This window comes from Chlorocebus sabaeus, chromosome 16 (genome assembly GCF_047675955.1).
Source record: "Chlorocebus sabaeus isolate Y175 chromosome 16, mChlSab1.0.hap1, whole genome shotgun sequence".
In the NCBI taxonomy this organism is placed as follows: Eukaryota; Metazoa; Chordata; class Mammalia; order Primates; family Cercopithecidae; genus Chlorocebus; species Chlorocebus sabaeus.
Genome location: NC_132919.1, coordinates 67,715,009 through 67,735,185, shown reverse-complemented (window position 1 = coordinate 67,735,185; position 20,177 = coordinate 67,715,009). Strand labels below are relative to the sequence as shown.

Sequence of the window (20,177 nt, the reverse complement as noted above, 5' to 3'; positions counted from 1 at the left end):
TTTTTGTATTTTTAGTAGAGGCGGGGTTTCACCATCTTGACCCACCTGGTCTGGAACGCCTGACCTCAAGTGATCTGCCTGCCTCTGCCTCCCAAAGTGTTGAGATTACAGGTGCGAGCCACCGCACCTGGCCCCCTACACTTTTCTAATTAGTGAAATTAATCTTTTTCGGAGAAGAACACAGATTTACATTCTCATTTTAATCTACCTATTAGAAAACTTTTAAAGAACTGGGCGCTGTGGCTCACGCCTGTAATCCCAACACTTTGGGAGGCTGAGGTGGTTGGATCACCTAAGGTTAGGAGTTTGAGGCCAGCCTGGCCAATATGGTGAAACCCCATCTTTACTAAAAATACAAAAATTAGCCAGACGTGGTGGTGCATGCCTGTAATCCCAGCTACTGTAGGGCAGAGGCAGGAGAATTGCTTGAATTCGGGAGGCGGAGGTTGCAGTGAGCCGAGATTTTGCCAATGCACTGCAGCCTGGGCAACAAAGTGAGACTCCGTCTCAAAAAAAAAAAAAATTAGCCGGGCGTGGTAGTGCGGGCCTGTAATCCAGCATAGAAGACAAGAACGAAGATCCCTCTCAAAAAGAAAAAAAAAAACTTTCCTTTTTTTTGTTTTTTTTTTTTGAGATGGAGTCTCGCCCTGTCCCTGTCTCCCAGGCTAGAGTGCAGTGGTGCCATCTTGGCTCACCGAAACTGCCGCCTCCCGGGTTCAAGCGATTCTCCTCCTTCAGCCTCCCTAGTAGCTAGGACTACAGGTGCATGCCACCATGCTCAGATAATTTTTGTATTTTTAGTAGAGATGGGGTTTCACTATGTTGGCCAGGCTGGTCTGGAACTCCTGACCTCGTGATCTGACCACCTCGGCTTCCCAAAGTGCTGGGATTACAGTTGTGAGCCACCGCGCCTGGCAAAAAACAAAAAACAACAAAAAACAAACAAACAAAAAAACTTTTCAAGAACAAAGTTGATCGAGGTAGGAAGAAACTAAGGAGACACTGTTCAACAGTCTTCTAGGCAGGACCTCGCCTAGAATAGCTGAGATTTCTATTTTCTATGTGTGTTCTTCCAGATGACTGTTTCAAACTCTGTCGCGGGTGTGTGCCAATCCTCTTCCCATACCAACACTGTTACTATCTCTTGGTTTCATCTGCCTAAGCAGGGTTTTGGATGGCAGGAAGATGGGGGTGGGGGAAGCAAGGGAAGAACTGGGAGGAAGTGTGACTTTGCGCTGTATGTGAGAATTCGCCTTTTTAGGGAAGACCCCTCAAAATCAAGAGACTTATCTGTCAGCCTCCAAATTAATAGCGGGCGATTTAGAAAGGAAGAGTCTTGAGGTAGGCGAGTATGGGGTGAACTAATTAGGTGTGTATGCAAATTTAGGATCCCGCTTCAGCTCCCAGGAGGAGGGGCTGTCTGCAGCCTTTTCTCCAGAGGATCTCAGATTTTTTTTTTTTGCTTTTTTTTTTTTGGTGGATATTGGTACTGGAGAAGAGGGGTCCGGTCGGGAAAGAATCCTGGCCCTGAAGATTACATATCTGCCTTCGCATCAGCAGAGCAGGGACGCTGGGAGCGCGGGCAGCCCGCCGGCTAGTCCGTCCCCTGACCCGGAACCGCACCGCTGCCGCCGCTAGCCGGCTGCCCACGTGCCGGCAACAGCGGCCACGTGGGGCCCTGAGGAAACGCCTTTATAAAGGTTTGTCCCCTACGCTGCCCAGTAGGAAGGAAAACCGGAGCAGAGCGCAGGAGGAAACAGTACCGGCTGGAGGACTGTCTTGCAGGAGCCGGGGACTGCCGGGGGCGGGTCCGGGGGCGGGGCTTGGTGATGACCGCTGGTGGGGCGGGGCCTCGGACTCAGAGGGGTGGGCTTTAGAGAGGCGCGGGCCGACGCTGCTTCGGTGTCTGGACATTTTGGCTTCGGTCCTGGAGCAAGCCCTGGCCTCGTCGGTAGCTGGGCCGCCATGGAGTCCACACTGGGCGCGGGCATCGTGATAGCCGAGGCGCTACAGAACCAGCTTGCCTGGCTGGAGAACGTGTGGCTGTGGGTCACCTTTCTGGGTGATCCCAAGATCCTCTTTCTGTTCTACTTCCCCGCGGCCTACTACGCGTCCCGCCGTGTGGGCATCGCGGTGCTCTGGATCAGCCTCATCACCGAGTGGCTCAACCTCATCTTCAAGTGGTGAGACAGAGAAGCCCTCCGGCATCCTGGTCCCCACCCCTGAGGGCCCTGAGTCATGTGTAAGCCCTGATCTCTCTCAGCAACTGTCTCAAGGGCCTTCCCACCCCCTACTCTGTAGTCTCTGATTTTTTTTCCCTTTGAGCATCTTTGTGCCGCTTGGACTCAAACCTCAGAGTCTACCCATCCTACTCATTAGACCAGTGTTCTTCAAACTGGTCTAATCAAAAAATCACCTAAGAGGCGTGCCTAAAATGTAAATATCTCGTCCTCGTCTCACACTTACTGATTTAGAAACTCCAAAGGGTTGGGAATTTATTTTTTATTTTTGGTTTTTGGGAATTCATATTTTAACAGATATCTATGGTGATTTAAGTAGTGGAGAGCCCTACCTCTCAACTCACTTTTTCATTCATCTATTCACTCATTTGCTATAATTTTTAAGAAGCATGCTTTGTGCTGGGCATCACAGTAGCTGCTACGGACAGAGACAGCTTGCAGGTTAAGGTGTGGTCCCTGGACCATGCCCAACGGCACAGGCAGCACCTGAAAACTGACTAGAAATGCAGACTCTCAGTCCCAGGGCCAGAATGACAGAATCAAAATCTGCATTTTAACAGGGTTCCCAGGTGATTCCCTGTGCGTGTGCAGTAAAGTCTGGGCTAAAGCACTGCTTTCCAGGGAACACTTTCCCTTCCTTCTCTTTCATTCACTAGTAGACTCTTCACACTGAGACTTAGAAGCCAGGGATCCCAGGAACATGGGTGGAGGCCCTGTAACCCTTGGGGCTGGGCATGCAGCCACACCTCCCTTCACCTCAACCTCTGTTGCCAGATCCTCAGTCTGGGGGAAGAAAGGGAGGCTCATAGGAGGTATTTCAATGGGCTCGAATGACTTGCTGAAAAACAACATAGAGTTCCCCTCCCTTCCACTCTTTTCCACAAGGGCCTCATCCTTATGTAAAGGGAACCACAGTGGTCTATTCACTTATTTCTTGCCTAATTGCCCTTTGCTTTGTGCTCTCTCCTCCCTCAAAGTCTGTATAAGCCTCCCCCTCTAGTTCTTGTCCCCCAAAGATCACAATCTCCCTCAGACACTATTAATGTCCCCCAAGTGGCAAAGTCCCTATTCATTTTCTTTTTTTTTTTTTTGAGACGGAGTCTCGCTCTGTTGCCCAGGCTGGAGTGCAGTGGCCGGATCTCAGCTCACTGCAAGCTCTGCCTCCTGGGTTTACGCCATTCTCCTGCCTCAGCCTCCCGAGTAGCTGGGACTACAGGCACCCGCCACCTCGCCCGGCTAGTTTTTTGTAATTTTTAGTAGAGACGGGGTTTCACTGTGTTAGCCAGGATGGTCTCGATCTCCTGACCTCGTGATCCGCCCGTCTCGGCCTCCCAAAGTGCTGGGATTACAGGCTTGAGCCACCGCGCTGGCCTCTTTTTCTTTTTTTTAAGGCAGAGTTTCGCTCTTGTCACCCAGGTTGGAGTGCAATGGCGTGATCTTGTCTTACTGCAACCTCCACCTCCTGGGTTCAAGCCATTTTCCTACCTCAGCCTCCCAAGTAGCTGGGATTATAGGTGTGTGCCACCAGACTCAGCTAATTTTTGTATTTTTAGTAGAGAAGGGGTTTCGCCTTGTTGGCGAGGCTGGTCTCAAACTCCTGACCTGTGGTGATCCACCTGCTTCAGCCTCCCAAAGTGCTGGGATTATAGGTGTGAGCAACCTGGCATTCTTTTTTTTTTTTTTTTTTTTTTCTTTTTGAGATGGAGGCTTGCTCTGTTGCCCAGGCTGGAGTGCGATGGCACCATATTGGCTCACTACAACCTCTGTCTCCCAGGTTCAAGAGATTCTTCTGCCTCAGTCTCCCATGTAGCTGGGATTATAGGCGCCCACCACCACACCCAGCTAATATTTGTATTTTTAGTAGAGAAAGGGTTTCGCCATGTTGGCCAGGCTGGTCTCCAACTCCTGGCCTCAAGTGATCCGCCCTCCTCTGCCTCCCAAAGTGCTGGGATTACAGGCATGAACCACCACGCCTGGCACCCCCATTCATTTTCTGTGTGAGCACTTGATGTATACTAGGCTCAGTTTTCAGAGGGGAGAGGCAAGTGCCTTCTGTGTTTCCCTGCCCAGCACGTGGTTTCCTGCCAGCATCTCTTTTGCTATCCCATCTTTTGTCTTTCTGGCCACAGCAGCCTCTTCATTGTGTGGTTCCCAGGGCCTAGCCAAGCACTTACTAGACCAGGGGATTTTGACATATTTTTGTCCTCCTTATTCTTTCTCAGCCTTCTCTGTCCATTTCCCACTCCCATTTTCAGACCTGAGAGGCTCACCTAAATAATTTAGGTGTGGATAATTCAGGCTGTAACTGGGGACATGGAGGCAGGGGTAGCAGGAGGGTTAGTGAGGGCCTGTGGGAGAGAGCCGGGTCCTGGGTTCCCTGTGGATGATAAGAGCTGGCCCTGCAGTGAGAGGGGATAGAGTGGGACAACTGAGTATCTCAGAGCACACACACATGCTTACCACAATCTCTTGCCTCTGTATCAGTTTTTTTTTTAATTTTATTTATTTTTTCTTTTTTTGAGACAGGATCTCACTCCATCACCAGGCTGGAGTATAATGGCACAATCACAGCTCACTGCAGCCTCAACCTCCTCAGCTCAAGTGATCCTTCCCACTTCAGCCTCTGGAGTAGCAGGGGCTACAGGCGCACCCCAAGATGCCTGGCTAATTTTTGTATTTTTTGTAGAGATGGGGTTTTGTCATGTTGCCCAGGCTGTTCTCGAACTCCTGGGCTCAAGCAATCTGCCCACCCAGCCTCCCAAGTAGCTGGGACTATAGGTGTGCACCACCACTTCCAGCTAATTTTTTGTTTTTGTTGAATCTGGGTCTTGCTTTGTTGCCCAGGCTGGTCATGAACTCCTGGCTTCAAGTGATCCTCCAGCTAAGGCCTCCCAAAGTACTGGGATTACAGTCATGAGCCACTGCACCTGACCCCAGGCTAGTTTTTAAAAATAGTGTTGGCCGGGCGCGGTGGCTCACGCCTGTAATCCCAGCACTTTGGGAGGCCGAGGCGGGCGGATCACAAGGTCAGGAGATCGAGACCATGGTGAAACCCCGTCTCTACTAAAAAAAAAATAGAAAAAAATTAGCCGGGCGCAGTGGCGGGCGCCTGTAGTCCCAGCTACTTGGGAGGCTGAGGCAGGAGAATGGCGTGAGCCCGGAAGGCGGAGCTTGCAGTGAGCCGAGATTGCGCCACTGCACTCCAGCCTGGGCGACAGAGCGAGACTCCGTCTCAAAAAAAAAAAAAAAAATAGTGTTTCCACAGGCTCTGAGGGTTAGGAAAAAAAAGAAATAGTGTGCTTTCTTTCTCCCGTTCTAAGGTAGAAAACCATGGCAAGGTATCCATGGATACCTTAAGAGCAATGGACAGAATCGTAGTCCCTTTTTGACTTCACCCCTCAGGCCCTCCAGCGTACTCCATGTCCTGTCCACCTTGTGCCCCCCTGGCTGTGTGTGCATGTGGAGAGTCATCTTGCATCTGTTCTCTTCCAGGTTTCTTTTTGGAGACAGGCCCTTTTGGTGGGTCCATGAGTCTGGGTACTACAGCCAGGCTCCAGCCCAGGTTCACCAGTTCCCCTCTTCTTGTGAGACTGGTCCAGGTGGGAAGCCTCAAACATTCTCCGTTTCCCAATGTGGTTAGGGTTCAGGTGAACATTTCAGGGTACTTTTCAGCCTGGGTGGCCCAACCAAAGGTCCAGCCTCTCAATTACTGGCCCAGAGAACAAAGGAACCCCAGGGAGACCAAGCTGAGTTATGGGAGGAGGGCAATCATGCTATGTACCAGCTGCCCACTTTGTGTAGAGTACAGCCAAGAGACACATACCAGGACAGAAACCTGAGTGCAGTGACCTCAGGTGGCAGTAAAAAGGCCTCAGAACAGAGCCAGTTATGGATCAGTGCTGGGGAAAAGCTCTCTTCTCAGCCAGGAGAGACAGCTGTATTATTGAGGCATCACCAGAGGCCCCTGGGTCCTGCCTCCATCTTCTCACCACAAGCTTCTGGATTCGCTGGCAGGCAGCCCTTCTGGACACTGCATGATCACAGGAGCAGCCCTCTGGCCCATAATGACGGCCCTGTCTTCGCAGGTGGCCACTCGGGCCCGCAGGTATGCCCTTGGCATTGCCCACCATTGGGAGCAGGGGTGATGGCACCCTGTACCTAAAAGACCCAGCAGCATGCAGTCTGGGAGCTGGAGTTTTGGGGACCCTAGGTTGTGTGGTTCAACCATGGGGTACCTGGGTGCTGCAGGCTAAGCTGTGTATGGACGCACTCTGAGCTCCTTGCCTCTCTTCTTTCTAGCCGCTGGGTAAGGGTGATGCCTAGCCTAGCTTATTGCACCTTCCTTTTGGCGGTTGGCTTGTCGCGAATCTTCATCTTAGCACATTTCCCTCACCAGGTGCTGGCTGGCCTAATAACTGGTGAGCAACTGGGGCAATGGGGTGGACTGAGAGGATGCCTTTGGCAGTGGGAGGTTCAGTCTAGGATCTTCCCATCGCTCCCAGCTTCTGTAGAGCCCAGCCAAGAGGCCCCCCGTTATAAAATGTCTCAGTTTGTTCCCTTGCCAAGCTGCACTGCAGCTGGGGGTGGGTGTGGGGAGGGTCATATCCCCAAACTCCCTGAAGCTGCCGTCACTCCACTCTCCTAGGCGCTGTCCTGGGCTGGCTGATGACTCCCCGGGTGCCTGTGGAGCGGGAGCTAAGCTTCTATGGGTTGACCGCACTGGCCCTCATGCTAGGCACCAGCCTCATCTATTGGATCCTCTTTACGCTGGGCCTGGATCTTTCTTGGTAAGTCTCGCTTTGAAGCCTGGGCAGGCTGGGCCCCGTCCTATCTCGCCTGCACCTAGCCTGGTATGTCTCTGGTTCATTATAGCTAAAAAAGGACACGTTACCTATTCCCATAGACCCTCACAAGCACAAAGCAGAACATGGGAGTGGGCCCCAAGGGCAGATGGCAAAGAGCCAGTGGCCTTCTACGTTCCAGCCTCTCCTGGCAAGGACTCTTCTTCCCCACAGGTCCATCAGCCTAGCCTTCAAGTGGTGTGAGCGGCCTGAGTGGATACACATGGATAGCCGGCCCTTTGCCTCCCTGAGCCGTGACTCAGGGGCTGCCCTGGGCCTGGGCATTGCCTTGCACTCTCCCTGCTATGCCCAGGTGCGTCGGGCACAGCTGGGAAATGGCCAGAAGATAGCCTGCCTTGTGCTGGCCATGGGGCTGCTGGGCCCCCTTGACTGGCTGGGCCACCCCCCTCAGATCAGCCTCTTCTACATCTTCAATTTCCTCAAGTATACCCTCTGGCCATGCCTAGTCCTGGCCCTCGTGCCCTGGGCAGTGCACATGTTCAGTGCCCAGGAAGCACCGCCCATCCACTCTTCTTGACTTCTTGTGTGCCTCCTTTCCTTTCCCTCCCACAAAGCCAACGCTCTGTGACCACCACACTCCAGGAGGCAGCCCCATCACCTTCCAGCCCCTAAGTAGGCCCTCCCCTCCCTAAATCTGCTTCCCCACCACCTGGTCTTAGTCCCAAAGATGGGCCTTCTCTCTCCCAGAGAAGCTGGTCCTCCCTCTGCCTTTCCTCTCAAGCCCCCCAAGAGCAAAGGCAACAGCAAGACCAGCGGGTTCCTGCAACACTGTGAGGGGCGGCCAGGGCGGCCCCAATAAAGCCCTTGAATACTTTGAGATTCCTTTCTTGCCTATGCGCACATCTCCACAGGCCTTGCCTGTGTGTGCACAAGCGGAACCCTTGCCAGGCTGCTCCAGTGGTCTCTGTGCCACCTCCAGCCCTGTTTCCAGGGGCAGACAGGCAGGAAAGGAGAGGGCTGTAAACTCAGGTGAGACCTCTCAGCCCTAGGTCCATCCCCTGCCTCATCACTGCCTAGGCCACATGAGAGGTCCCATGAGATGCTGTGACTATATTCAGTGTAACCCTGTCTTTCACCTACAGGTCAGATCTTGCGCCCCAACCTCCAGTTTCCTAAATTGGCTTCTAGTCCAGGGACTGGAGAAAATAGTGTTTTTGGCTAGGAAGGAGGATGAGAACCTCTATTCCATTTGGGAGCCCAGAGAATAGAGACATTGGCCCCAGAAGGCACTGCCAGAAACAAGTTTATTTACACAAGGACACACAGTGTAACAGGTTACAAAATACTTAACTGAAATCCATATCCAGGGAGACAAAGCAAGGAGTGGGTTTACATGAGAACCAGACCAGCCACAGGGAGAGAGTGTGTAAGGGGCTGGGAGCCTGGGGCTCAGCACAGAGAGGCCTAGTACACTGGACCTAGCCCCATCCCCATCCCCCAGGAGGATCTAAAACAAACACACAAGCACACAATGAACTGATGGTGCTGGGGCTCCTGCCCCTCCCCTGGCTCCCTCAATCCTGCTCAGGCCCCCAATAGGATAATAAATATGTAAACAGATTGGTGGGGCCCTGGGGATAGAAGGAGAGAAAGTATATGTGGTACTGGGGAGAAGGAGGAAGGAAGAGTCAGCCCCCTAGGAGCCACTTCCCATCTTTGGTTTCCTACAGGCTGGATGGCATTCCCTGGAAGCCTTGTAGGCCCACAGCTGCTGGCAGGGCTCCTGGGAAAGAGAAGGGACAGCACCCAGCCCTCTCCTGGTCTTAGCTCCCTTGGGCTGGTGGTCAGCAAAGGGAGCCCAGGAGGTATGGAAGCTCCAGCTGAGAGCTGACTCCTGGATCCCTGGGTTCTGGCCTTACCCCTTCTAGAACCTCCATTCTCACCATCCCCAGGCTCCAAAGCAAAAGGCCCCAGGAGGGAGGTGAGCCCCTGCCCCTTCTCCCCGCAGCATGCTGGATGGCTGGGGAAATCTGGTCCTGACAGCAGAGGGGCTCTCACCAGCCTGGAGCCCCCCTGCAGGGACCACCTTCTCCCCCTGCCCAGGCTGTGCCAGCAGAGGGGCAGGGAGGCCATCCGAGTAAGGTGGAGAGCAGACCTGGTTCTGCGGCTCCTCCTGGCCCGAGAACCCAGGAAACCAGTCCTCTCCTTCCCCACACACTTTCACCCTCTCAGCCCCGGGGAGGGGGAAGCAGGCTGTGAGGAGTGTGAGGCAAGACAGCCCTCCTCACAGCCCGCAGGCCACGGCTTGGGCACCAGCCTCCCATCAGTGCTGAGACCAAGAAGAAGGAGGGAGAGAGGGGTCTGTGCAGAGATGGTAAGGACGAAAGGGGAAAGGGTGGAGAATCACAGGGTGGGTGCCCACCTCCCCTCCACTCTGCATCTTAGACAGCAGTGGATCCTCCAGATCCTCCCCTGAGGCTGGAGAAGGGAGGAGGGTGAAATTAAGGCATTTCCCCCCAAGTCAGATGAAACCAAGGCACCGACTTCCTATTCCCTCCTCACTCAGGGGGGCCCCAGAACTGGACAGTACTGTCTGGGCCCCCGTGCCCAGCTTGAGCTGACCCAGGCTCCAAGGGGGAAAAGGACAGAATGCAGGAAAATGGGTGGAGGGACACGTGAGACAGGGCTGGGAAGACACCCCCACCCCCTGCAGAGGGCGCAGGCTTCTAGAGCTGAGGTGGAGGCCACAGGGCTGGGGGCCTGAGGCAGCGTAGAGGAGCAGGAGGGGCAAGGCTGAGAGACCCACACGGCACACCTTGTTGAATGTGTGACTTTTTGTTTTTAATAGAAAAAATAAACAAAATCACAATGGTGAAGCCCAGAGGGATGGGGGCCGGGGTGTCACAGGGCAGGCTCCTGCTCCATGGGCTCCTCTGCCGGCCTGTGGGGCAAGCACAGGGGAGGGTATTGAGTGGGGCGCACCAGCAGGGGCAAGGGCAGAGAGGTGGTAGGGGTTGCTGCTTACCTGGGGCTGTGTTCCCGGGCTGCTGCAGCCTGGGCCTGCTCAGCCCCCACCGACAGCAAGGCCATGGCGCTCACAGTCTCGGCCTCCTCGGTCTCACCTGCCTGGGCCTCCCGCAGGGAACGGCCCAGACCAGCGGCAAACTTCTGCACACAGCTCCAGTGTTTGCCTGTGGACGAGAGACAGGCAAGGGGTCAGGGAGGGCAGAGAACATCCACATGAACAGCCCCAGTCCTGCTGCTCCCAAAGCTCTGTGCCCCCTTGGCAGCCTTAGCCCCTCTACGTGTCCCCACGCACTCTGGATCTCGATGACTTTCTCTAGCGTGGCCACTGCGTTGATGTTGGGCTTTTGCTGCAAGACTGCCTCGTCCAAGGGCTGCAGCTGGCAGGTGAAAGAAGAGAAGGTTTAGGGTGGGGAGTAGGGTTGCCATGCATACCCCTCTAACTGCCCCACTTAGCCCCAGATATCCCTCACGACAGGGGCAAACATGGCCTTTTTGGACAAACCCATACTCAAGAAAGCCTTCCCTGGCCATTAGCTATTCCTTAGGACCAAGGAAAAGCTTCCTAAGGGGCTACCAGTGCTGGCTGACCCCTTGCTGGCCCCTCAGTCCTCTGGCCTGCCACCTCCCAGCTCCTTCCCACCCCTTACCTCTACACTGAGCAGAGCCGAAACACAAGCCTCAGAGGCATCACAGATGGCGGTCAAGTCATGGCCTCCCTCCAGGGCCAGCACCACCCGGCCCCCTGCCAGGGTCATCAGCTGCCTGGTCAAGTGGCCAAAACCTTTGGGGATGGATGAAGGGAGGAAGAAGAAATGGCGAAAGGTAATCAATTCAAGAGCCAGTAAGAGAAGGAGACAAAAAAGGCCGGGCGCGGTGGCTCACGCCTGTAATCCTAGCACTTTGGGAGGCCAAGGCGGGCGGATCACAAGGTCAGGAGTTCGAGACCAGCCTGACCAACATGGTGAAACCCCGTTCTCCACTAAAAATGTAATAATTAGCCGGGCATGGTGGCACGTGCCTGTAATCCCAGCTACTCAAGAGGCTGAGGCCGTGAACCCGGGAGGCAAAGGTTGCGGTGAGCTGAGATCATGCCATTGCACTCCAGCCTGGGCGACAGAGTGAGACTCCGCCTCAAAAAAAAAAAAAAAAAAAAAGAGAGAGAGAGAGAAAAAGAAACACAAGAGGTGGGACAAATAGCACAAAATATGATGGGAGATATAAACCCAAATATATCCATAATAAAATACAGCGTCAATGGACTAAATGCCCTATCACAGTCAAAACATTAACAGATTGGCTAAAGACTCCAATGACAAGGAGCATCACTGAAACACCAGGGACCAACAAGCCCATCTCTACAGCTCCAGCAGGATATATCCTCTGTCCTCTGCTACCCCACCTCCACCTCCTGTCCCCTTAAGGCCAGGGTTGGCAAAAGACAAGTTGGGGGAGTTACCAAGATGATTCCAAGTCTAGGCTCTGCCCCCTGCTTTCCCTGTCCCCTGAAATATCAGTCTGTTTCCTGCCCCATGCCCCACTGGACTCCATATCCTCACTGTTTCACTTCCTCCCTCAATCCCCCAGCAGGCTTACATCTGGCGGTGACAGAGTAGCCACCCAGAGGAGACAGATGTCCTTCAACAGCATCAAACCCAGCAGAGACTAGGACCACGTCAGGTGAGAACTCGTGGGCAATGGGCATCACCACTGTCCTGCAAAGGGATGGCCCAAGCTGAGCCCAGCAGATGGCCAGGCCAGGCCTCGCCCCACTGTTGTCCTCCCAGAGACAACCCCCTCCACCCACACTGAACTGAGTGCCTTCTGCCCCTCTCACTGCAGGGCCCAGAGGGGCTCCCCTTGACTCCTATGGCCCTTTTCAGTCCCTACCTGAAGGCTGTAAGGTACTCCACGTCTCCAATGGGGGGGTCCACACCTCCTGTCCATGCTATGTTCACATTGTACCCCACGCCTGGCCCTCCACCAACCTGGAACCAGAGTCGGGGAGAGGGCTATTCTCACCGCCTGGGGATAACAAACATTGCCCCTGCCCTCACCCCTGCCTCCAGGTCTCACTCCACTGACCTCTGTTCTGCCTGGAGGGGCAGTCAGATCAGTGTGGTCCTCCCACTAGGAGCCCAGACTCCCCAGGTACCAACACCACCATGGGCCTCCGTGGCTCCCCGCCAGGTCCCATTGTGCCACCTCCCAGGGGGGCCAGGAGGGTCTGCATTTACGCCCAGGAGCTGTACCTCTTCAGGAGCCCCAGAGCCTGGAAAGAAGTTCCCGTTGTCATAGCGATGCAGTGAGATGTAGAGCACAGAGGGGTCGTTGTAGAACGCCTGCTGGGTGCCATTGCCATGGTGAATGTCCTATGAGGGGAGGTAGAAGCATCAGGAAAATGGCCCTCGCTCTGACCCAACGATCAAATTCCACATGTCAGCTGGGCGCTGTAGCTCACGCCTGTAATCCTAGCATTTTGGGAGGCTGAGGGCTGGGAGAATCGCTTGAGCCCAGGAGTCCACCCTTGGCCACAGGGCATCCATATTCTGTTCACAATGGTATTGCCCACCCCACACTTCTCTAACTAGGTCTGAGCCTCTGTGGTGTGGCACTGTGTAGGTTCAAAGCCATGGGATAAATGTGGCATATCTCCCTACAGAACCCATTCCACTTCAGTTTGTGGGAAAACATTAAGGCTAGTAGGGAATTTAAAACAAGCAGATAAGATGATGATTCTTTTTTTTTTTTTTTGAGACCGAGTTTCGCTTTTGTTGCCCAGGCTGGAGTACAGTGGCACGATCTTGGCTCACTGCAACCTCTGCCTCCCAGGTTCAAGCGATTCTCCTGCCTCAGCCTCCCAAGTAGCTGGGATTACAGGCACCCACCACCATGCTCGGCTAATTTTTTTTGTATTTTTAGTAGAGATTGGGTTCACCATGTTGGCCAGGCTGGTCTCAAACTCCTGACCTCAGATGATCCACCCACCATGGCCTCCCAAAATGCTGGGATTACAGGTGTGAGCCACTGTATCCGGCCTTTTTCTTTCTCTTTTTTTTTTTTGGAGACAGTCTCACTCTGTCGTCGAGGCTGGAGTGCAGTGACATGATCTTGGCTCATTCCAACCTCCACCTCCCAGGTTCAAGCAGTTCTCCTGCCTCAGCCTCCCCAGTAGCTGGGATTACAGGCTCCCCACCACCACACCTGGCTAATTTTTTTGTGTTTTCAGTGGAGATAGGGTTTCACCATGTTGGCCAGGTTGGTCTCAAACTGCTGACCTCAAGTGATTCACCCACCTTGGCCTCCCAAAGTGCTGGGATTACAGCCACTGTGCACCACCACAAGCACAGAAGATTCTGAAGGAGGAGCCAACATTTACATGAATTTTTAAGCCAGAATTGGGCTTCCAAGATATTTTGTCCTTCCTGAGGCTTGCTCCTGGCTACTTCCCCAGCTTACAGAGAGTGGCGTGTGCCTCTGCCTCCACCATTAGGAACAGGGTTTGAGAAGCACTCATGGTAGCAAGAGCAGAGTGCTGGGAACAAGAGGCCTGGTCTGAAACCCAGTGCCGACATCCCCAGCTGAGTGGCCCTGGGTAAGTCATGCAACAACACCTTCATTCACAGAAATGGACAACCTCGTTCTTACTACTCGAGGTGGCCATAAAGTACTCATTGGGTTCCTGGTATATAGTCTGCTCCCAATTGTAGGGGGTGGGAGTAAATATCGGCTACTAGCACTGGCAGCGGCGTCACTGCTGTTCAAGGTAGGAAATCCCCTTCGTTGCTTGAAGCTGCAACGTGAGGGCCAAGATGGAACAGGAGCTAAATGTCTTTCATAGTTGAGGAGAGAGCCCTGTTGGAATGTGACATTAGTCATCCGGCAGGAGCCCCAGCGCCCTTCCTTCCGCACCCGCACCGAGCACCCGGACGAGGACAACTGGGCTGCTTGGAGGTGGGGCTGGGGGAGGGGACTTCCTGAAGGCTGACCCTGGTCCCAGCTCTACCCGCCCCTGCCCAACCCCACCAGCTCACTGCCTACCCAGTCCACGATGAGGACCTTGCCCACGTTCAACTTCTGCTGTAGGAGTTTTGCAGTGATGGCTACAGAGTTGAAGAAGCAGAATCCCCTGAGGAGGGGAGAAAAGGGCAGGAGGTTAGCCTCAGCATGACGTTTGCAAGAGACAGGAAGGGGCGAAGGCAGAGAACCTAGGGCACTCACATGGCTGTGGATTCCTCGGCATGGTGTCCTGGTGGCCGGATGATGGCAAATCCATTCTGAAGAGGTGCAGGCCAGGCAGAAGTGAGGGACAAGATCCAGGCAGGAAGGCCGTGGATGGGGTGGCACAGGACAGAAGCACAAGCCAGGCAAGGAAGTGAACACAAACCAGAAAAGCAGATCTATATGTTCAACGCACAGTTTTGTTGGGGTTGGTTTGTTTGTTTTTTTATGGTTTTTTTTGGAGACAGGGTCTTGCTTTGTCACCCAGGCTGGAGTGCAGTGGTGTGATTACGGCTCACTACAACCTTGGCCTCCCAGGCTCAGAAAATCCTTCCACCTCAGTCTCCCAAGTAGCTAGGACTGCAAACACACGCCACCACTCCTGGTTAATTTTTTGTAGAGACAGCATTTCACTATGTTGCCCAGGCCGGTCTAGAACTCCTGGGCTCGAGCTATCTGCCCACCTCGGCCTCCCAAAGTGTTGAGATTATAGGCATGAGCCACGGTGTCCAGCCTCAATGGACCATTCTTAATGCCAACCATGAGGCTTGAGCAGGCAGACAGTATTTCTGCCTCGAGACACCCACGAAAGCAACTGGGCATTAGTGTCTTTTTGTTGGTCCTTCATAAACCTGAATCCCCAGCTGATAACTCCTTCCTACCCTGGTGCCTGAGAGTTGAGCTTGCAAAGGACAGTGCCTCACTGAAAGGATCTCAAGGCTGCCCCTGTCCTCTGCCTCTGAGGAGCAGGACCATGCCAAAGGGCACCAAAGTCACAAGCACACGCTCACCTTGAGCTCTCCTGCAGCCACCTTGAAGGCCAGCTCCAGCAGGCAGCCCACCGCCATGCGCACAGCACTGGAGGAATGCATCTCATTCCAGACGGTGTCACTGTCCACCTGCAGGGCAGGAGAGCAGGTTTCAGCGTGCCCCCTGTAGGGGGAGGGCAAGAACAGGGGAGGGCACCTGGACAGTGACTGTGGCAGTCAGGGAAGAGACAGAGAGCTAGGAGAGCCACCCACCCACCCCCACTGCTGCAATCCCTACTCACCCCGATTCCCCCACAAGGCAGCACAGCATACATCTTCTGGCTGATGGGGCCTGCAGGGAAGAGGGATAGAGCTACTCTAGAAGTGGCCTCGGGCAGATCACCTGAGGTCAGGAGTTCGAGACCAGCCTGGACAACATGGTGAAACCCCATCTCTACTAAAAATACAAAACTTAGCTGGGCGTGGTGGCACACACCTGTAAACCCAGCTACTCGGGAGGCTGAGGTAAGAGAGTTGCTTGAGCCTGGGAGACGGAGGTCACAGTGAGCCGAGATCGCACCACTGCACTCCAGCCTGGCCAACACAGCAAGACTGTCTCAAAAAAAATAAAAATAAAAATAAAAAACGAAGTGGCCTCAACTGCCCCGGCTACAGGCTTAGCCACCAAAAATGAGGGCTCAGACCCGAGTACAAGACAGGCCTCTGCAGCCCACACCAGTTGGGAGTTGTCAATCCCCTGTCCTTGAGGACATCCTACTTCTGGGGGCAGATGGCAGGGAGAGAGGAGCATGATAAGCGGGGGGATGGGGAGGAGCAAAGCAGTTCCCCCAACCGAGCACTTCCATCCTCCTGCACCACGCCCCACAGCATGCTCTATGTTAGTGGCGCCCTCTGGAGGTGTGTGACGTGGTAATTGTGCCACCTCTGCAGCACTAATGCCCTGCCTGTGCCCATGGGGACAACCCTCCTAACCTAGCCAGGCAGTCCTCCTGAGAGCCCCCATCCCACCCTGACATTGGACATGCCCGCCCATGTGCCAGCTCACCAAGCAACTTCTTGTTGTCCAGCTTCTGCCGGTTGAGGGGGCTGGTCCCATACAGCAGGGTGTGGTATTCAGAGTGCACTGTCTGGATCTCATCTAGCGTGGCTTTGCGACCCCGGATTCGCTGCCAGGAGGATCAGTAAGAGGGATCACACAAAGGCGCAGCTCTCTCAGACCCTTTTTTTTTTTTTTTTTTTGAGACGGAGTCTCACCCTGTCGCCCAGGCTGGAGTGCAGTGGCACAATCTCGGCTTACTGCAACTTCCGCCTCCTTGGTTCAAGTGATTCTCCTGTCTCAGCCTCCTGAGTAGCTAAGACTACAGGTGCAGGTCACCACGCCCGGCTAAGTTTTGTATTTTTAGTAGAGACGGGGTTTCATCATGTTGGTCAGGCTGATCTCGAACCCCTGACCTCCTGATACGCCCGCCTTGGCCTCCCAAAGTGCTGGGATTACAGGCGTGAGCCACCGCACCTGGCTCTCAGACCCTTTCTGCCCCATAGCCAGGGGCACACAGAGTCACTTCCTGGCCTCAGGAGATCCAAATATTTTTCAGAAAGTAGATCCTGGCTCTGTCATGACCTTACTCCCAGATCCTCCCTGACTCAGCTGGGGACCATGGGGGAAAACAGGCTGCAAAGTATGGAACAGGGGGTGGTGGAAGAACTGGCCCCGAAGTCTGGGGCTGAAGAGAGGATGAGGAAGAAGCATGAAGAGAAGCTTCTCTAATGGGGAAACAAAGGCTGAATTTAAGTTGAGGGCCAGAGGAAGGAGGGGCTCCCTTACCTCACACTTGCTAAGCAGGCCTGTCTCCTGCAGCCGGGACCAGATGCTCTGGATCCGGCCAGCATGCTCAGGGTGCACGTGTGTGTTCCCGCACATGCACTGGTGCTTCAGCATGAACGTGTCGTAGACCACACCTGCGCCACAGACCTATGTGTCAGCCAGCACTGCTCTGGGCCCCGGGTCCCCGTGTGGCTACCATGATCCTCAGCAGGGCTCATGGAGCTATCTCCAACCCCCAGGTCCAAACACCTCCCCGTGGCCACCGCAGCCACCCTCCCACACACCTGCACCCTCTCCTCTCCAGCTTTTTTTTTTTTTCTTTGAAACAGGGTCTCACTCTGTCACCCAGGCTGGAGTGGAGTGTGCAGTGGCACTATCATGGCTCACTGCAGCCTCAACCACTGCCCCCACCACCCTGGGCTCAAGCGATCCTCCCACCTCAGCGTTCTGAGTAGCTGGGACTATAGGCACTACCACATCTAGCGTTTTTTTGTTTGTTTGTTGTTTTTGAGACAGAGTCTTGCTCTGTTGCCCAGGCTAGGGTACAATGGCACGATCTTGGCTCACTGCAACCTCTGCCTCCTGGGCTCAAGCAATTCTCCTGCCTCAGCCTCCCAAGTAGCTAGGATTACAGACATGTGCCACCACGCCTGGCTAACTTTTGTATTTTCAGTAGAGATGGGGTTTCACCATGTTGGCCAGGCTGGTCTTGAACTCCTGACCTCAGGTAATCCGCCCGCCTCAGCCTCCCAAAGTGCTGGGATTACAGGCGTGAGCCACCGCGTCCAGCCTATTTTTTTTTTTTTTTAAATAGACGGGGTCTCACTATGTTGCTCACGTTGGTCTCAAACTCCTGGGCTCAAGTGATCCTCCCACTTTGGCTTCCCAAAATGCTGGTATTACAGGTGTGAGTCACTGCACCTGGCTTTTCCTCTCCAGCCTTTGCCCCCTCTCGACTCCTCCTGAAATTCCTTTGCTCCATTACTGCCTGTCAGAAGCTTCCCTGCTACTCAAGCCCCAGTAAGGCTGCCCTGGACACCCGCATGGGTCTGATCTCTGCCGGCTGTGCCTCCTTGGCTGCACCCTTCTCATAGCACCTCCTGCTTTCCCCCTCCTGCCAAACCCCTATGTCTTACTCCCCACTGGCTATACAGGCCCACCCTCAGGCACGCCTGTGTCCCCGCAGAGCCCAGCCTGTGGCGGCTTCATGGGGAAGAGGACTCCGGTCTCATCCCAGACCTCACAGGGAGAAGGAAGGGAAGGTGGAAGGTCAGGGCCCAATAGAGACAGCAGGCTCTCTCTACCCAGCACTTCAGGCTGTGGGGCAGTCCTTCCTTCAGCGGGGTGAGAAAGATGCTACCCACTCTCCCAGCTGAGGCAGAAGGCCCTGCCACTACCACGAACAGCTCTGGGGAACAGGGAGAGAACGAAAGCCTGTGTCCCCTCCTTTCAGGGTGCCTAAGGGGCCCCAGCAGCCTCTTCCCCCTGCCCATGGGGCAGACACCACACACAGGCCCTCTGGTGCCTGGTAGAAGGACATAACAAGTGGTGGGGGCTCACCTGTGGTGAAGAGGTGCTTGACGGGCTGGTCTGGGGGGCTCTTCATGCCCCCAGGAGCAGCAGGGGAGGACTGGGTGCGGCCCAGGGCCTGGTGGGGCACAGTGGCCAGGCTGAGGGGCGCCTGGTACACCTGCAGCGGCTGCAGAGGCTGGGCATCTGAGAACAGCTGCAGGGGAGGAGAGTGGGAGGGGGCCTGGGTCAGACTCAGCCAGGACAGGGGTGAGGGCAGGCCCTGTCAGGGCCTCCAGAGGGGCCCCAATCCAGACCTTTTCTTCCAAGTCTCCTCCTTCCCCCACCTCCTCCCACTTGCTCCCTCTAGGGACAGGAGACACATCTCCTGAGACAGGGAGGGATGGGGGAGATGTGATGAGTCACATCAAAGAGTAGCATTGAGGTAAGAGGCTGGGAGGGGCGGGGGCGGGGTGGGGGCGGGATGAGTCAGGCCTGGAGGGCTCGGCTGTGTCCGCAATGAATGGAGTGCCAGCTAGGCGTGAGGCAGACAGTAGTAACAGCGGGGGCGTGTGTGTACACACACGCACAGGCACGCACAGGGACCGACGCACAGCCGGCCCTACGCAGGCAGAAACGCAGATACACACAGGCCACGTGTGCACACATGCACACCCGCACATGCACACACACACAGACACACAAGCAGAGAGGCAGGCCAGTATCACAGAGACAGGGAGGGAACTGGCAGCCTAGGAGACACAGCTCTGAGATCAACACAAACAGCTCCCCCTTCTCCCCACTGGCCTCCTTCCCACTCCCCTTTTGCTCTCTACAGAAAGCTGCTCCTGCACAGCCTGGAAACTGCAGATGGGGGAGAGGGAAAGACAAGGGCAAAGGCACGGGTGGGGAAGGACAGAGGGGTGGTGACTAAGGGATGGGACCAGAGATGGGGCTCACTTTTTTGTAACCAGCACCAGGCTCCTCCGAGTCGGGCCCCTCCTCAGCACCACTCTCGCCCTCCTCGTCCTTGACCTGGATGCAATCCTCCTCCTCCTCCCCATCCTCTTCCTCCTCCTCCTCCTCCAGGTCTTCCTGTGTGCTCTCACTCTCTGTGGAGCCCTCCCGGGGCATGGTCAGGGCTCCCTCCCCCAGCAAGGCCTCCTGCTGCTCTGTCAGCTCCTCTTCTGTCTCCTCAGGGTGGGTGGTGGGCTGCCTGGGCAGCTCCCCTGTCTTGGTGAGGATCTGGTAACAGAATATGGGGGCACATCAGCTGGGAGTTGGGGAGCAGCTGTGCAGCCTGTAACCCAGAACAGTCTATCCTTCCCTCCCTCCCTTCTTCCAGGCAGAGCTTCTATGTGAGTTAGAAAAAGGCAAGGTGGCTCCTCTGAGAGGAGGACTTTTTTCTTTTTTCTTTTTTTTTTTTTTTTGAGAAAGAGTCTCCCTCTGTCGCCCAGCCTGGCATGCAGTGGCGCAATCTCGGCTCACTTTAACCTCCACCTTCCCGATTCAAGAGATGCTCCTGCCTCAGCCTCCCCAGTGACTGGGATTACAGGTGCACGCCACCACGCCCAGCGAATTTTTGCTTTTTTTTTGAGAGGGTCTTGCTCTCGTCACCCAGGCTGGAGTGTAACGGTGTGATCTGGGCTCAGTGTAACCTCCATCTCCCAGGTTCAAGCGATTCTCCTGCCTCAGCCTCCTGAGTAGCTGGGATTATAGGTGCCTGCCACCACGCCTGGCTAATTTTTGTATTTTTAGTGGAGAGAGGGTTTCACCATGTTGGCCA

The 20,177-nt window shown here is 54.8% G+C and overlaps 2 protein-coding genes across 11 annotated transcripts in view; one reads left to right on the top strand and one right to left on the bottom strand.

Annotated features, from left to right (window-relative positions):
- The first annotated feature begins 1,720 nt into the window (after positions 1–1,720).
- G6PC3 (glucose-6-phosphatase catalytic subunit 3) lies at positions 1,721–7,919 on the top strand. 4 transcript variants are annotated; one of them, XM_008012474.1, is made up of 6 exons: positions 1,721–2,183; positions 5,733–5,839; positions 6,255–6,345; positions 6,540–6,658; positions 6,886–7,027; positions 7,256–7,919. In XM_008012474.1, the coding sequence occupies exons 1-6, from the start codon at positions 1,966–1,968 to the stop codon at positions 7,617–7,619; spliced, it is 1,041 nt and encodes a 346-aa protein (XP_008010665.1). In that variant the 5' UTR covers positions 1,721–1,965; the 3' UTR covers positions 7,620–7,919. The 4 variants fall into 4 exon arrangements, with proteins under 4 accessions (XP_008010665.1, XP_037849220.1, XP_037849221.1 ...); XM_037993292.2 differs by having other exon boundaries at positions 1,721–2,242; XM_037993293.2 differs by lacking the exon at positions 6,540–6,658 and having other exon boundaries at positions 1,864–2,183.
- A 1,942-nt stretch (positions 7,920–9,861) lies between these two features.
- Positions 9,862–20,177, bottom strand: part of HDAC5 (histone deacetylase 5) — a 46,036-nt gene continuing 35,720 nt past the window's right edge. For all 7 annotated transcript variants that reach the window (XM_008012462.3, XM_008012463.3, XM_073005246.1 and 4 more), the window contains 15 exons: positions 19,352–19,636; positions 18,443–18,608; positions 16,883–17,016; positions 16,103–16,223; positions 15,339–15,388; positions 15,079–15,186; positions 14,288–14,343; positions 14,108–14,195; positions 12,319–12,438; positions 11,957–12,054; positions 11,663–11,781; positions 10,717–10,850; positions 10,362–10,446; positions 10,068–10,233; positions 9,862–9,983 (listed from right to left, as the gene is read on the bottom strand). In XM_008012462.3, coding sequence (XP_008010653.1) covers positions 9,944–9,983; positions 10,068–10,233; positions 10,362–10,446; positions 10,717–10,850; positions 11,663–11,781; positions 11,957–12,054; positions 12,319–12,438; positions 14,108–14,195; positions 14,288–14,343; positions 15,079–15,186; positions 15,339–15,388; positions 16,103–16,223; positions 16,883–17,016; positions 18,443–18,608; positions 19,352–19,636 — 1,770 coding nt within the window. In that variant the 3' untranslated portion in view covers positions 9,862–9,943. The remainder of the gene's footprint in view (positions 9,984–10,067; positions 10,234–10,361; positions 10,447–10,716; positions 10,851–11,662; positions 11,782–11,956; positions 12,055–12,318; positions 12,439–14,107; positions 14,196–14,287; positions 14,344–15,078; positions 15,187–15,338; positions 15,389–16,102; positions 16,224–16,882; positions 17,017–18,442; positions 18,609–19,351; positions 19,637–20,177) is intronic.

Coding starts and splice junctions, on each gene's coding strand:
- G6PC3 (XM_008012474.1), top strand. CDS start 1,966: ATGGAGTCCACACTGGGCGCGGGCATCGTGATAGCCGAGGCGCTACAG. Junction 6,346..6,539: donor GTGGCCACTCGGGCCCGCAG/GTATGCCCTTGG, acceptor TCTTCTTTCTAG/CCGCTGGGTAAGGGTGATGC. Junction 6,659..6,885: donor GCTGGCTGGCCTAATAACTG/GTGAGCAACTGG, acceptor CCACTCTCCTAG/GCGCTGTCCTGGGCTGGCTG.